The sequence below is a fragment of the Fusarium keratoplasticum genome, chromosome 14 (assembly GCF_025433545.1).
Source record: "Fusarium keratoplasticum isolate Fu6.1 chromosome 14, whole genome shotgun sequence".
Classification (NCBI taxonomy): domain Eukaryota; kingdom Fungi; phylum Ascomycota; class Sordariomycetes; order Hypocreales; family Nectriaceae; genus Fusarium; species Fusarium keratoplasticum.
Window position 1 is genome coordinate 655730 of NC_070542.1, and position 13334 is coordinate 669063.

Here is a 13334-nt window from a genome sequence, read left to right on the forward strand (position 1 = left end):
CAGTTGCATAAATCCGCAGATACCCTCTATTCAGAGTACGCGGCGTGTCAGTGCCTAATGGTTCCTTGGTATTTCGGCCGGGTTCCCAGTGACACTTGTTCCGAGACCAGCAAGCAGCGACAGACCTACGTGAAAAACGACTCATGGCTACCTTTGAAGAATTCGACGAAATACGCTTCTCAGCGTGTACCAAGGACAGCAAGAACCTGACGATGCTGCGAGTGAAGCAGAGAGTTCTGGCAATGAAGACTGGGATCTTGGGTCTGAGAAAGACTCAGTTATGCTACATGAATTACCGAGCTTGGAGCCAAATGAGAGACTGCTTATCAGGTTTCTTGACCATCTTGCCGAAACCTTCGCCCGCGAAAAGTCCATTCCTCCATCCCAAGCAAAGCGCCATGAGCGGCGGAGTGGCAACAGAAGTGGCAGGGGAGCCAGTCACGTTGCTGCGTCGGGCCTGGTGATAGCAAATCGAGAGCCAACGGTCTATGTCGCAAAAAATGGGGGAGTAGATGACGTGGACAAAGACCTGGCTCGGAACCTCACCATCTGGATCCGGGCTCTCGCTGCTACCAAAAAGCGGCCGGCCATCGACAAGGATATCATGTGGATGAAGCTTGTGAACTACTGCAAGCAGCGGCTGGATATCTACGCCGCGCAGATCGAGTGCATATCCCAGTCGGACCTTGTCGCTGCTTTTGCAGAAGGATCGGATGGAGTTGCTCTCGCAAGAGAATTGCACAGTTTGTCTGCGAAATTCAAGACCGATAGGTCCCTTGAAACGCTCCAGCAAATGATATCTGTTGCGTACAGATTACGATACGAGCCTGCACCTGACTCATCGTCGAGCATCGGCAAAAGAGCGAGGCGTACGGCTTGCTTCTTAGGGCGTCTGAGGGCAGCGTACGAAACATTAAAAGAGACCGCCATTCAACTCCGAAGGTCGTTTTCCAAGTTGACGATTGTGTGCCTCCAAGCACCCGAGGCTGGGCGACTTCCAAGAAATCAATATGAGAGACGAATTGAAGAACTGGCAGGGAAGAATGGCATTCCCAGGCCCAAAAAAGGACGTATTGCGAACGCTCTCGGGGAGGGGGCAGCGGTGTTGACTCCTTGCCACGCCGAGGCCCAGATCCTTATGCATTTTGAGTGTTGCATACCGTCTATGGCAGAGCCCTTCCCGTATATTGGATGCAGCAAGAAGTCATGTTGGCTATGTAACCAGCTTCTCTCTCTCTACAAGGACAAGAGATCGCAAACGACAGGCCTTTACCAAACGAGATTTTGCCATGGCCGAGTCTACCCGCTCTGGCGTATCGCACTGCCAATTGAACCGGCCCCCGACCCTAGCGTCCATTTTTACCTCTCTGCTACTCTCCAGAATATCCAGGGCATGATGCTTCAGCGACTCCAGACCTTATCTCGCATACAGCGACCCGCAGTGGCTGAATCTTCCGCGAATGTTACCGTTGCGGGAGGTCCGCTTAAACGGTGTGCACTTGCAAAACAGAGACTAGCCGAGTCCTGTACAAAACCAGAGCGCATAAAGTCTGATGTCCATATTCTAAAAGATTTCGTTTGTTCTCGGGAGTGCCTTAGAATTCCTGCCACCGGAGAGTCGCCCCATCTTGTGAGCATTAAGTTCTACGGATATCCTGATGACTATCACGGCCGTGAGCCTTCGCCCTTCTGTATCCCTGACTTCAGAGCCTACTGGGGCATCTCAAACTTTGAGCGCGCGTACCGTCGGATCACAGTCGCAAAACAAAATCTGGAGGAGCTTGATGGGGAATACCTCTTCTATTGGTGTCGGAACACCGCGCTTTCGCCAAACCAAAGCCTGATGTCCCTCCTAGGAATTGAGACGCTTGGAATCGACGAACATTTCTGGTATGGCGACGTCTTTATAACGCGCTTCCACGAGGACGACGAGACGTTTGAATTTCATTGTGAGGACGTGCCTCGGGCATACCTCGCCCACAATGAGAGCATGATAAATATCATCCGAGCACTGTGGGAGAGGAAGGAGCCAGAGAACGAGACCAGGACATGGCAGCATTTCGACGCCTCGGACGAAAAGATAAAAGCCGACAAAGACATCCTGCTAGGACGAATGTAAGAAGCCGAGCCATCTCGACACGGTCAACATTGTCTGAGCATCGCTGACAACTTGCCTTGGTCCAGGTCTCCAACAGAGCGAAGCATGCTGAAACAGATACCTGGAGTGTTGGAATATCTGGCCATTTCCGGTTGCGATGACGGGGCACTGGTCGATGTCTCATTTCAAAATTGCTCGGATACTCCCGGTTATGTAGAGATTACATCGCTTTACCGACGCACTGCAATGGATCAAAAAGGATGGAAAGGATTCTCAAGCGACGATCTCTGATGACCACTCAATACAGAATGTGGCTAAGAGTATGGTTAACAAATCTTCTACCTATTATTCTATTCTGTGGTAATTGGTAACCCCGAGTCCCGCAATGGCCATTTCTTGTGGCGGAGGAACATGCTGTTCTCCAAGTGAGCCTACTAGAAGGAGCTTCAGTCAATGAGACATTATCATCACCGTTACCATTTACCAACTAGCTAAATGAGCTCTGCATGCAACTTCTCATAGTAACACCCTCTTCAGACCGTCCTCCCGATGTCTTCTTCCCCGACCAGACCAGTCGAGAGCGAACATTGAGCCTGTGGCTGCTAATCCCTTTGGACTGAAAATCCATGCCACTATGAGATGCCAGCAGAGCGCTGCTAGCCTGATTGCCGCATGCCACAATCCAACATATGCGAGCGAAGTAATATTCTTCCACTTTCTTAGGCCTTCCACTTGCCACGTCTTATTCGAGCATCCCCACGACGGCCTCATGCCCATTCCTAGCGGCATAGTACAGCGGCGTCTTACCAGCGCGGTTCTTGGCCTCCTTATCGGCACCCATGTCAATGAGCCACCGTACTACTTCCTCCATTCCCGCTGTCGCTGCTAGATGCAAGGCAGTCCTGCCGTCATTGTCTCGCAGCTTTTGATTCGTGTCTTCCCATAGATACTCAACGACTCTCATATGCCCCTTGTATGAAGCCCAGAGTAGCGGCGTGTTTCCAGATGCGTCCAGAATATTCATAGCCGCTCCTGCCTCAATCAACGACTTTACCATATCATGGCGGCCATTCATTGCTATTCCAGGGGGGAATCAGCACTTAGGTTTTCAAGATCACAGCCAATTGTTAGACTCAAATGTAGTTTTAATGTATGATTTACTGTCTAAAGAATACGGAAAAACACTTCTATTTTTTTTTTTAGAACTATTACTGTCGCGGCATGTTGACAATCGGTCGAGCGTTACATTTCCTAATATGGTTGGCGCGCAAGCCTAGCGAAGTTTAGCCGCACTGCTACCCTGTTGCGTGCGAGCTTTCAATTGTTGTGAATATTACGCAGGGGTGCTGAGTGCTCACACATAGATGTTGGCACCTGGAGTGAAAATCGCTTATGCAAGGACAGTGCCTGTTGCTCAAATGGGGTTCGCAATGCGAGTCGCTGAATTGAAAGTTGAGGCTGTAGAAAAGGGGACGCTGGCATATACACGTCCACAGCTTTTGAAGCCGGACAAAGCGATTATCATCCGGCACAGCGCGCCGTTCGACTTTCAACCACAGCCAATGAAAATCAGGTTGATTAGAATATCGTGTCGCTCGCTAAGAATTGCTTGGAAGAACTAAACTACTTAGACCATAATGTGTAGATCAAGATTCTAGAACGTCGCGCGGGCCCGCTGCTGGTCTGCAGTACCCGCTCTGCTAGTCATGCCCATCTGGACAAATAAGGTGTGGGGTGATATCTGGGTTAATAGTGGGAAGGGGCCCTAAAGACAACTGACAGGGGAGTTTTGCAACAGTGTTCCCCTATCGGCCTCCGTAGGTGTGGCCGGTGAGACGCGCTAAGCGCTGTTGGTGAACGCGTTCCCCCGGCCAGTCCCTGCAGACTCTCAACACCCGCTGGACAATCAAACATCGCCACTTTCATCTCGAGCCTCACAGACAACCTAACAAAAGTCTGAGGCGCAAACTAGATCGGCCGGCATCGTTGGCTCGTCGCATGAGGGATTGTTTGCGAAACATTCACTGGATCAGTGGGTTCACTCGTGTCTTTAACCGCGCCAGGTCGCTTTTCAGTCAGGACCTGCGCCTTCTGTTGGCCACGCGCGTCTTTCATTTAGGTTCTCAGGACCCAACCCAGGCAAACCTCCTTCCGACTGACAGGGCAAACTCGCAGTCTGCGTCGCCCTTCCTTTCACTTTATCGTCTAGCACGAGACCGTTTTCATTGCGGAATGGTGCAGGCAGCCGTGACTGAAGGAGAGGAACAATCCTAGAAAACTGTAACAAAGTTAGTCGCAGCCATGGCTCCAGGCCCAATTCCGGGTGCAGTTCCTGCTCCTGGTCCCGCTCATCCTCCCACACAACTCAAGGTAACCAACATGACCCTGGACGATCCAAGCAATCCCGGGGATAATTCTCCTCTTCCACGACGATCACCATCGCCATAGCCGGCTCGTTTCGAGACGACTAATGTCCGATTTGTTCTGCACGACCCCACTAGTGATACTTGAGGGGGCCTATAGTCCGGCCTATTCCCGTGACTCGGTCTTCCGCAACTCCGTTGTGCTCGGAAGACCAAGCACGGGGGGGCCGTTGACTAAGGAAAAGGCCGGTTGATTAGGGCAATAAGAAAGATACTTCTAATTACGTGTGCATTACACACAAAGAGAAGTCACTCGGTTATTGCGATTGTCCCGTATTCTGCACCGATGATGCTCCTAATATGTCATTACCCCACCCGTCGTGAGGGCATCACGACAAACCTCTTCCAACCACCTCAACTTCACTCAACCACAACAATTGCAATTCTTCATCAATCCGAGATATGAATACATCATTGGAAAGCCACGATTCTGGAGATTCTATTCATCAAAGGTGGATTGACCCGGAGACCGGTTTGCCGCACTTCCACCGCTTAACTCCGAGAACCTCGAAGAACGTACCGTCGCCGCAGCAGCTCTCGTCAAGTCAAGGTTTTTCCCCTCTGTCGCGGCTGCTGCCCGGGCCTTTAAAGTCTCATACAAGAGACTTCTTTCGAGGGTAAGAGGAGCGAATCCACGCAGCCAAAATGGCGGGAACAACACTCTTTTCTCACCAGAAGAGGAACAGTCGATAATTGTGTGGTGTTGGCGGCGTGTCACGCAGGGACATCACATACAATATCGTACTCTTCGTCAACATGCCAATGCGATCCTTAGGGCCACCGGCAGGAAGGCTACGGCCTCGCGCTTCTGGGCTCGCCGCTTTATGAGACGTCATCGTCAGATCTTTCATAGAAGAAAGGCGACGACGAGAGATGCACAGCGTAAAGCGATGGAGGATCGTGCCTCTATTCAGAAGTGGTTTTTGGAGTGGTATTACTTCTCCCGCAGCGGCGTGAAAACCGAGAATATCTGGAACATCGATGAGACAGGGTTCCAGATCGGATACTTGAAAAATGGTATCTTCGTGTGGACTTTCAGCGAAATAAACCAGCCAGTCCTGACTGACGCCCACGAGACTATCTCCATCACGATTATTGAAGCTATATCGGCAGCCGGGGCGGTGATACCGCCGTTTATAATTATGCCCGGTGTCCAAATCCCGTCCAAGTGGGTTGATAATGATCTTGACGGCGAGGCTGTCATCACGACATCTCCAAAGGGATATATTAATGATATTATCGCTTTGGAATGGTTTGAACACTTCGTCAGACATACGAAGCCATCTCGAGAGTGGCAGAAAAGGATTATCCTATTAGATGGTTGCGAATCTCACTTTACGAAGGATCTTTTCGCACATTGCGAGTCTCATAATATCACTCTTTTCCCCTTTCCTCCGCATCTCACACATATCCTTCAACCTCTTGATGTTGGTATGTTTAGCTGCTATAAACACTGGCATCAGGAGGTCCTGACGAGGGAGATTGCGGACGGTGCAACCGACTTTAATAAAGCGGACTTTCTATTCCATCTTCAGGAGATACGAAGGCGCACGACAAAGAAGTCGACGATCCTCTCTTCATGGCAGAAGTGCGGTCTTTTTCCTTATAATCCAGCTGTTGTCTTAGACCGCATGGTGAATCCGTTGTCGTCCCTGACTGCGGAAGTGGCTGAGACTCAACTTCCGGGTTATACCTCCTTTGGGTCTTCCTCTGATGACGACTCTGACTCTCATGACGAAAATGAGGAGGAAGACGGCGACGATGCCTTCCAAAATATATATCCGGATGAAGCTCATGACAAGGAGATTATAATGATGCCCTCTACGCCTCCAACGGTCAACTGGGGCGCCCTGGAGACCCCCCCCTTCCGTATACATAGGATTCAACAATACGAGCATTATGTGAAGCTTCGAATCGATGCGTCAATCATGTCCGGGGTTGCGCTGACACCATCCGTGGCGCACGTCAATGAAAAGGCAAGGAAAGCCTCTACAACACTGGCGATCAATGGCATCACGGCGACTCAGGAGATGCGCCGTCTTAAGGAGAAGAATCTTAGTCGCCGGGCTCGCGACCAGGGGACGTCAATCGTGGCTAATTACGGTCCAATTCGCATGAGCGATGCCAGACTGCGCGTCGCCAAAGACGATTACAATCGACAATCACAACAGGAAGAAGAGGAACGGCGGGTTAGGAAGAAAGCCGTGAAGGACGAGATGATATATGTACGGAGGTGGGTTATGAGGGTGCGAGGAGTCGTCCGTGAGAGTATCCAGAAGCTGAAGGTTGAGAACATCTATCTGGCTTCCTCTCAGACTGCTTGGAAAGGACTCAAAGGCCGGCCACGGAGAGAGTGGTGGACTAAGACTGATAGACGTCTCTATCTCTCGTCCGCGAAGTGGATGAGCAAGAGATACGCGCTGCATCGCGAGATGAGAGAAGACCAAGGACTTCTTCCTCACTGGAAACCTCCTATCACGATGCCCCTCGACTACGACGGCGAGGTTGTGCAAGAAGCAGTGGATTTGCTTGCCGACGAGGAGCGGATACGGCACGAGGGAAAGAAGGTTCTGTCTCTCGAGTCTGATGGGTTGGAAATCGTCGATGACGAAGAAGAGATAAGCGCAGACGACGACGACGACGACGACGACGTGCTTATTGGAGACGTTATTGAAGTCTGTCAGACGCCTTTTTGGGTGCCTAAAGAGGAGGAAAGCTCATAGGGGTTGTCTAATGGTTTGTCGATTTTCATCGCATATGTGAATAGCTTCATTTTTGACTTGCAGTAATGTGTGCTTTTGAACATAATGAAGTGACTTCTATTCCCACTGTAATTAGCTATGAATATAAGTACCTTTTTTCCCCAATCAAGAGCCCCTTTCCTTAGTCAACGGCCCCCCCGTGCTTGGTCTTCCGAGCACAACGGAGTTGCGGAAGACCGAGTCACGGGAATAGGCCGGACTATAGGCCCCCTCAAGTACTGATGGGCCATGAGGATCAAATGAGCGCTTAATTTTCTATCTAAAGGAGCGACAAGAGTCGGTCTTTTATACCTGTGTTCTGTCTGCCAATCCTATAGGCAGCAGGCTGTTGCCTCATGCTAGTTATGGTGTAGCGTTCACACTGACCGTGAAGCTATTCACGATGGTAGTGATCCTTGCCCTTGACATACCCGTAGAAGCTCGAGAAATTCGGGCGCTTGGCAAAGTGGGCCCCTTGGAACCCAATGGCTGCTCTGGAAATAAGGGGGATATTGCAAGATCTCTTGTAGTTGTGATTGGCTCAAGTCAGCATAGCGGGGCTCTCTGGGGCAAATCGTGCATAAGCGAGGAAAAAGTGGAAATGCCAAGAGCCTGAATTTCTCGAGTTTCTACGGTATTTTGCTCCATTGTTGTTTGTTTGGCCTTCCAGTCTTGAACACGCCCACATCCGCCTCCTGCAGCATCCACCGCATCGGTACTTCGGGCAATCCGGCTTTTCGGCAGGTGGGTTTCTCCTGCATTTTGTATCAGTGGTAAAAGTGCCCCATCCAGCAGCTCGAAAGTCGGAATGCTGTTATCATCAGGGGTGCCACACATCTGGCACGTGCCATCTGTGACGAGGAGAGTGCTGACAGCGACCATGTGCTTGTAAATGGGGAAGGCATACCTTCTTGAGCTTGTGATCGCCGTAGTGTAACCACTCATGACCTTTATCCTTTTTTTTTTTTTTTCCCCTCTAGCTTATCTCTTTGCTTGCGCGAAGACATCCAACGCGTACTGTGCAAGGATCTAAACCAATTATGGTTAGCGGCTCACTTAGCTCACTTTGGCTGCAATATGATAATAACAACCCTCTACTGAACTTTCGAGACACTTAGATAGTGCGTTAGCAGTGGGGCGAGTACGCGTTGGATGTCTTCGCGCAAGCAAAGAGATCGATGCCCTTGTCCAGTGCCTTCTGTTGGAGATCACAAGTGTGAGGCGACCAAGTCGGTGGCAAGGTGTGGAAGAAGGAGGAACGTTCTACAAGAAATCGTGCCTGTACATAAATAGTAGTTCCCCTACTTCACTTTGAGATATGAAAAAAGCAACCTGCATCTTCTCATTTCAACAGGATCAAGTCGTCAAATACATTTTCACTGCTAACTCGACGCTCAGCAGCTCAACAAGCCGGATGAGGAGGAAGAGGAAGAGGACAGTTAAGCGTTGGTGTCTCCCGATTCGACCGCCATGGTGGCGGCTGATCTGTTGTTGGATTGCGCAGGGGTGCTGCGTGCACTTGACGAAAAAGTAATTATTGTACTGATTGTAATTATTCTTGGTTAAATTATTCCTTTGAGGCTTTATATCTTTGAGTGATCCCATCTAGGACTTTGAGCCTTAATGGTAGGACTTCGAACTTTAATCTTGATCCTGAAGTTAAGGGGAACTCGCAGTTTCTTCCAACGATGTCTGTAGAACGGGAATGAAAATGCGCTTTGCTGGTCCGCTGCGGCCCCGCTGCTTTACTTGCATCTGTTGGAAGGCAAAAAAAATGCAGGTAACCTACGCTGAGGTACATGGAGCAATGTACTGCGGGGCGGGGTGTCCATACCGCTAGCCCATTTCGACACTTTCGAGGTGGATTTTGGGGTTTTGCAACAGTCACCCCCCTATAGCCTGCCGTAACCAACCTAGTTTGCTAGGTTGGATCGCCTGGGGCCCTAGCCCCACATGAGCCAACGGGTAACCACCAACAACCATTTGACTTTAGTTTCAATCCACTCAACATAAAATATTTGCGACTGGGAAACAACATAGTAGTAGCAGACTACAACAAATACCTCTCTTCCCTCTACCCCAACACAACATAGTCCACGACCCGCCTCTCAGGTGGCCTCGTCAACACCACCGTTTGTACAACACAAATGTCCTAATTCAGCACCGACGCACCTAAGTCCATCATTATCAAGCATACAAGACCTTATATTAAAGCCGCGGGCCCCAAATAGGCATTCACCACTAAGCATCAGGTAATACCCCTTCCCACATAGTTAATACTTAGCTTACTTATAATTGCCTAGGAAATTAAAGCTATCTTTCTTAACCTCTTCTCTCGAGACAGCGCGCTTTTCTCTTTAGGGAAAACACCCTACTGGAACTTACCCTAGTATCTATACCACCAGGAAGGCACAAGATCAGCCCTAGGTCTCACGCCCTCTAACGAAGAAACCTTGGTCCTCGTGCTAAGCGATCTCGGCAACCTTATTAATTCTTTAACTTCCTCATTGCTTAATCCCATCGCCAATAGGAAGAAATCTCGCCCAATATAACAAAGCTAGCGTATAACCTCGGAACTATCTTCGCAGCGATCCATAGCCCTGAGACAGCCACTTAAGTCTAAGCCTCACATCCTTAAGTCGCCGCAAAGCTTATGCATTCCCTCACATCGCGTATCATCTATGCCGCCGCAATTAAGCCCCTACTCTCCCGTCTCAAGGAGATTCATAACGCGGAGAAGCTCTACGCACGCGCTGAGGCTGACTTTTGCGCCCCCACGTTAACTTACTCCTGGTCCTTGACTATAGGCGACTTCACCCAAAGCTCTATCCTTATGCAATCCCCTAACGAAGTAGATAACTAGACACCTACGTTCGTTAACTAGGAATTCGGCTAGCTTAATAGGCGAGGTGTAAACGGCGATATAGCGTAGTTTCTCGCTTACCTCCACTGCGAACTCCTCCTACTCTCCGTCCTTGCCCCTCTATCGCATCTTCTCAATATATATATTAAGTTTCTATGTTGGGTATACCGCGCGCGTAAAGTTATGGTTCAGAAAATAAGCGGCGGATGAGATACTATGGCTATTAAGGGGCACTTTTATTAGGCATAGAAGGGAGATAGTGAATTAGGCGTGGGAAACATAAGGAAGATGAGAGGTTTGAGAAGATTTGGAGTGTCAGTTTATGGTACCTCTAGCGGGCGGGCGATAGTGCGGAGTTTATGGAGGGACGAAATTAGGAGGATATAAATATAGAAAATAGGAGGGTTTTGCTATTACTATTCGAGGAGAATTTATAATGCAAGTCTAGGATTAGAGGTGCCTTAAGCTAGTGGGCATGCCATCTTATCTTGCCCCTTATATATGAACATGTGTCACTCAACGACTCTCACAATTCTCGTGCCTAAATATCATCAGCATCCGAGTCAGGGTTCAGACTCATACATGATCTTGCCTGATATTTCCTCTCTATTAGTATGCTCTATAGCTATAAATACGTAGCTATTTTATCACATAAGGACGCATTTTATCCCCTGGTGTCCTAAAAGCCTAATACCCTGGCTATTTTCATAACTTAAAAGCACGCCATCCGATAAATTCCTACGTTTAGTCAAAGCCTACCGGTAGTCATCATCCCAGTCCGAACATGCACCTTTCTTTGCCCCTCATCCATTATGCACCTAAAAGCTGGTAACAGCAACAGCAATTGCCTGGCTGTCAGAGTGCGAGATGTACACGGTGATATCCTTCACATCGGACTTCTTGGCAGCAGCAGCAGCATCGCCATGGAGCTAGAGAGTTGTTAGTACATTGTTTACCCATCAAGGCTTGTTGGGGATCTTACCGAAACTGTGGGAGCACCAGTTTCACCCTTGATGATCTCAATATCCTTCAGAGCGGCGCTAGCTCCCTGGCTAGCAACACCCAGTGACTTGAACACGGCCTCCTTGGCACTCCACCGACCGGCGAAGGAGATTTGGGGGCTGGGAGCCTGTCGGCAATACGTAATCTCATTGGCGGTGAAGTTGCGCTCCACGAAAGTTTCGTTGTTGATGTTGACGGCCGAGATGTCCTCGACGTCGACACCAATATTGCTGTTCTTGCTGGTTACCTTCTGGGCAAGAGCCTCTATGACCTGCTGGGTCTCCTTGGCCTTGACGCTGGGGACGATTTTCTCAGACTGTTTCATGAAGTCGGTACTAAACTTGAGCTCGGTAGACTTCTTATCCTCCGAGACGCGGGCGTCAGGGTTTAGTAATACCTTGCTGAGCTGATCCTTAGCGTGTTGTTGAGTCGCGCAGGGATGCTGAGTGCACTTGACAAAAGGTAGTTCTTGTTGTCGTGATTGTAATTATTCTTAGTTAAGTTTTCATGATCTCAATGAGAGGCCCTTTGGGGCCTTATATCCTTGAGTGATTCCATCTAGGACTTTGAACCTTAATCGTAGGACTTCAAACTTTAATCTTGATCCTGAAGTTAAGGGGGAACTCTCAGTTCTTCCAACAGTTCTTCCAACAAGTCATCTACACAAGGCCAGGGAGGGCGAAGAGGCGGTAGAGGCAGGGTGCAGCCAAGGCCGCAGGGAAGAAGCCTGCCATAGAAGACAAGCCTATCGCCTTGAACTCGACCCAGAACGTCGTTGTTGCCCTAGCAAATATGCTGCCAAAAGCGACATATCACGTCTTTGTGGATAACCTCTTCTCGTCGTCAGATCTCTTCCGCAGCCCTCGCAAGCATGCAGGGTTGCCGTCAGATCAGTCAAATCAGATCAGGACCCAAATCTGATCTGAACTGATAATTTGCCCTCTATATCTGATTTGATTGATTGGTTGATAGATATCTGATATATCATAGGTCGCGTGAAGCTATCCCCAGCTTCGGCATCCTGCCCTAGGTTCTAACTGGCCTTGTTGCTCAAGCATAAGCCCCCTAGAGTAACACGCCCTCCCCTGATCCAGTTCTTCAGTAATTGGACCGACTCAATGCTCGATCCAAGCAGGGAATGCCGCTGTGAGGTGACTGTAAGCTTCGCAAGACTGAACGCTCTCTCACAGTCAGTTGCCATGGCCGGAATAGCAAGGACGTCCAATGCAAATCTGCTTAAACGCGGGAAAGCGTTCCTATGATCAATCCACCACTGAATAGGGTCATTCACCTGCTCCGGCTCAAGCCTGTAGTATCGTCCAAGCTCACTGCCTGTTGCTGAGAGCTTAGGCTGCCGGCTTTTTACCCACTGCTCAAACCTACTTTGCTCAGGTCGGGGCGTTAACGAGGGCGTGGCGAAAATACTCTCCTCAGAGGCATCATCGTCGTTTGAGTACCAACGCTCAAAGTAGCCTTTGATGCCATCCTTTGCATCCCGAAGCCATTGTAGCTGCTCCGGGGAGGTCCAGTTAGTCTCGAGCCACCGGAGGCCAAGGTCCGGATTTAGAACAACAGAGGCCGCAAACAGAGGCGATCGCCCGAGGAGAATGTAGTACTCGTTAAGCTTAATCCAAGCATTATTGATGCTTGCCCTAATACTTGCACGCTCTTGGCCCTCCATACTAGCAATATTGCTCACGGAACGAGCATCGCCCTGTAGGTAGTCCTCTCGAGAATGTGCAGGGAGGGCATCTTCATTAAACTGTGGGCTGACAAGTGGATGGGCCGGAAGAGCTATTTCGCGGCGGCGGCGTAACGGCGTGATCTCATACCCCTGAAGTCGTGATGGTAGTCGTGGCTGGCGTGAGGGTCGCTCTCGGGTTTGTCCGACTGCTGATGGTCGCGCAGATGTTGATTTCACACCCGTAGCTGGTTCGGGCTCCTCTCCCTGGATCGTATGCCTTACTTCCGCAGCTAGATGAGCAGTTTCATCCTCGTAGAGAACCCTCCAGTCTTCGAGATGTTCCAGAATAAACTCCATCCCTGTCATGACCTCCCAGAGCCGGCCGTGACCCCCGCTTGTACCCCATCCCTGTGTTCTCATCGTCATATTATAGATCGGCTCCAAGATATGACTAACTTCCCTGAGGACCTTCCAGTCATCAGAGGTCAGGATGTCAGCTGTAGGAACCCTTCTTGAGGCGTCT

General features: G+C 49.8%; 3 protein-coding genes across 3 annotated transcripts; 1 reads left to right on the forward strand and 2 right to left on the reverse strand.

The window, feature by feature from the left end:
- Positions 1 to 2840: 2840 nt before the first annotated feature.
- Positions 2841 to 3173, reverse strand: NCS57_01480700 (Espin; the record flags this gene model as incomplete). Its single annotated transcript, XM_053064394.1, has 1 exon — positions 2841 to 3173. One exon carries the CDS (start codon positions 3171 to 3173, stop codon positions 2841 to 2843), a length of 333 nt encoding a protein of 110 aa, XP_052906278.1.
- Positions 3174 to 6953: 3780 nt separating this feature from the next.
- On the forward strand, positions 6954 to 7244 carry NCS57_01480800 (uncharacterized protein; the record flags this gene model as incomplete). The annotated part of the gene is made up of 1 exon (XM_053064395.1): positions 6954 to 7244. The coding sequence occupies one exon, from the start codon at positions 6954 to 6956 to the stop codon at positions 7242 to 7244; it is 291 nt and encodes a 96-aa protein (XP_052906279.1).
- A 3699-nt stretch (positions 7245 to 10943) lies between these two features.
- NCS57_01480900 (Fatty acid synthase subunit alpha) lies at positions 10944 to 11602 on the reverse strand (the record flags this gene model as incomplete). Its single annotated transcript, XM_053064396.1, has 2 exons — positions 11108 to 11602; positions 10944 to 11054 (listed from the first exon to the last, which is right to left on the reverse strand). Exons 1-2 carry the CDS (start codon positions 11450 to 11452, stop codon positions 10944 to 10946), a joined length of 456 nt encoding a protein of 151 aa, XP_052906280.1. The 5' UTR covers positions 11453 to 11602.
- Between the last annotated feature and the right edge of the window lie 1732 nt (positions 11603 to 13334).